General features: G+C 38.8%; 1 protein-coding gene across 6 annotated transcripts in view; it reads right to left on the bottom strand.

The window, feature by feature from the left end:
* Positions 1 to 1103: 1103 nt before the first annotated feature.
* LOC107755080 (protein TSSC4-like) overlaps positions 1104 to 3069 on the bottom strand; it is a 2826-nt gene continuing 860 nt past the window's right edge. For 4 of the 6 annotated variants that reach the window (XM_016571735.1, XM_016571739.1, XM_016571736.1 and 1 more), the window contains exons 3-4: positions 2873 to 2891; positions 1104 to 2632 (exon numbers count right to left, since the gene is read on the bottom strand). In XM_016571735.1, the coding sequence (XP_016427221.1) occupies positions 1623 to 2555 (933 nt within the window). In that variant the 5' untranslated portion in view covers positions 2556 to 2632; positions 2873 to 2891 and the 3' untranslated portion in view covers positions 1104 to 1622. The remainder of the gene's footprint in view (positions 2633 to 2872; positions 2892 to 3069) is intronic. The other 2 variants (XM_016571738.1, XM_016571740.1) reach the window with 1 other exon arrangement.

The raw sequence follows: 3069 nt of genomic DNA, 5'->3' as shown, positions 1-3069 counted from the left end.
TCTAACCCTAATCAAACACACCTGAACATGCTAATCAATGTCTTCAGGATCATTAGAAAATCACAGGTAGGTGAGTTTGAGTAGGGTTGGAGCTAAACTCTGTAGCGCATTGGCCCTCCAGGGCAAGATTTGAGGAACCCTGCTTTAGTCTGTTGGGATACGTCTCTATTTGCAATATTTCCCCACTCTTTGCAGAACTGCTCAAGTTCAGTTAAATTTGATGGTGACTGTGGACTGCAGTCTTCAAGTCATTCCACAGATTTTCAATGGGGTTTAAGTTTGGGCTCTGACTGGGCCATGCAAGGACATTCACCTTTTTCTCCTTCAACCACTGTGTGCTCAGTTTTGGTGTGTGCTTTGGGTCATTGTCATGTTGGAAGGTAAACCTTCTCATTGACAACTTCCTGGCAGAGGGCAGCAGATTTTCCTCAAGAATTTGATGGTATTTTGCCTCATCTATTTTTCCTTCTATCCTGACAAGTGATCCAGTCCCTGCTGCAGAGAAACTCCCCCATAACAGAATATTACCACCTCCATGCTTTACTGTAGGAATGCTGTTATTTGGATGGTCAGCTGTATTGGATTTCCGCCAGACATATAGGCTACACATGCAGTTTGCTGACAATTCTGGAATTTCGGTCAAATATACATATCAAACTTATTTCCAAATTTCCCAGTAGTAAATACGACTTGAGAGGCGTTCACGTCTAATTTCCGATTAGGAAACTCATATTTACGATAATTCCGATAGCACGTGAAGGCAGCACTGTTGCACTGAGGAAATACAGCTGGATAAAACAAAAACTGTGTCCATCTTCAGTTCAGGCTGCAAAGCAACAAAATTTGATTATTTTAAATGGGGGTGATTATTTTCTATATCCACTGTATGTGTGTGTGTGTGTGTATACATACATATACATATATATAGTATTTTCTTGTATCTTAGTTAAAAGGAAAAGCATTTGTATTTGGAAAACTACAAAAAATGTATATTGACTTTATAAATATCCATGACCTTTTAAGATTCGAATTTCCATGACTTTTCCAGGTTTGCAAATCATACTTTTAAATTTTGGTTTAGCAGGACAAGATATACACACATAAACATACAATAAGCACTGGCCATTTAATTTCATTTAAAAAAGTAGGAAGTTGTCATTGTCAAACTCACTGTTATAGCCTTGCTACTGTACAAGAAGCGGAATTCATCTCCTAATTTGCATTGTTTATGATCAATCAACATGTGGCCATGCAAAACATTGAGCTTTACATTTTCACCAACATTAAAACAAAAGCACACTTGTTTAATGTGATCTCAAACTACATAACTGAGTCAAATTTATTCAGGAAAAGTTGTCATAAAAGTTTGACACAGTAGCTCAGAATAATTTTGTGTACACACTAAAATACTGATACTGCTGCAGACAGGTTTTCAATCTATAGATATGTGGGTTATTTTGTTACACTATCCTTTGAGAAGGAGGCTGCACAGTATGACAGCAAGAGCTTTTCATGGATTATACAACCAAAGTTAAGATAAATGGATAGTCAGTAAATTTAACAGTAAATTTGAAGTACATGAATGCTGAAACAGTAGTTTTAAGTATTTATGTTCAAAGTGTTCACTCTGTGCCACCTTCATCATCTTCAAGTGTTTTACGGAAAAATTTGCGATTTACTTTTACTTTCTTGCTACTGTTGAAGACAACATAGGACACCTTTTTGTCATCGTCCTCTTTTTCAGTCCCCCACTTTCTTTTTTTCTCTTTATTCTCCCATGAGCTGAGGTGGTGATGAAGAGAAGCATCCTCTCCTTCATCAGTCTCTTGTCTGTCATCCAAGTGTTGAAGTTCAACTTCTTCCTTCTTAGCATGATCCAGTTTGCTCCCACTCTGATCTTTAATCTTGGGTTTAGCAAACACAATCTTATTCTCACTGGTGCTGCCATGATCCTGGTTGAAAGCTGGAGTGAAAGTTTCAAGCGCGTCTTTCTGAGACCTCCTGCTGTCTTGAAGGCCTTGTATATACTGATGAGCGACCTGACTATTCTCTCTATCACTGGTTTCAGCGACATCTTCAAGACTGTAGTGGGTCCAGCGCTCAGGGCGCCCAAGGTAGTCTGGGAGTTTTTTACCTGGAGGTTGTTTTTTGGTTGTCTCTTGACCACACTTCCTTTTAGCTGCCGGTGGTGGAGGTGATGGTGGAGCAGGACGGGCAAACGTGCCATCAAGGATGTTGTCTTCACCTAGATCTTTAGACGTGAGCTTTGCAGCACTATCCAACTGTGCAAAGATGTCCCTGCTCCGATCACAAAAACCAGAGCTCCCACCTGTCAATCTGAAGGTGGGATTTTCTTGAGGAACAGACTGGACATGCTGCGGAGTCTCGTCTTCATCCTCTGAGGACGATGACAAGTCCTCAACTTTGCTGCCGAAATGCTCAATGGGCTCATCAGAGTCAGAGTCGCTTAGAGAAAGATCATCTGGTAGCTCAATTGTATCTCTATTAGACAGACTGTTGAGGGCATCATTTTCTTTGCGGTTTTGGTCACTCATTGTGCTGCTACTCTGAGGTTATGTCAAGGGACACAATTAGAAGCTGGATATTTATGCTGAGAAACCGTGTGAAAGATCTAAAGATGATAGAAATGAAGAATTACTTGTATTAGTGACGCACTAAACCAGAATCTCCTGACAGCTTCTTCAAGAATAACAAATGAAGTAAATGTAAAGTATTGACTGCACATATCACTAGTGCTAATAAACTAAATAGAATGGTGATCTTGAAATTCATTTTTGGACAAACTCATTAGAGACCAAATGACATTACAAGTTACAAGTAAAAAAGTAAAGATGAGGAACTACTCACTCACCAAACAGTTCTTAAAACACCTGTAGAAACCAGAATGAGAGACAAGCAGTGAGTGCTTCACTCAGTAAATATACATTATAACTGCATTATACAGTGGGTTATCTAATGATACTGAAGCACATGAATTTCAATACATTAATGATTCAAATCATTATCAAATATTCAAATCAAGTCCACCATATATAAATATATATATAT

This window comes from Sinocyclocheilus rhinocerous, unplaced genomic scaffold (genome assembly GCF_001515625.1).
Source record: "Sinocyclocheilus rhinocerous isolate Xijiao unplaced genomic scaffold, SAMN03320098_v1.1 scaffold591, whole genome shotgun sequence".
Taxonomy (NCBI): domain Eukaryota; kingdom Metazoa; phylum Chordata; class Actinopteri; order Cypriniformes; family Cyprinidae; genus Sinocyclocheilus; species Sinocyclocheilus rhinocerous.
Note: the sequence above shows the minus strand (reverse complement) of the source record. Positions and strands in the feature narration are given on the sequence as shown.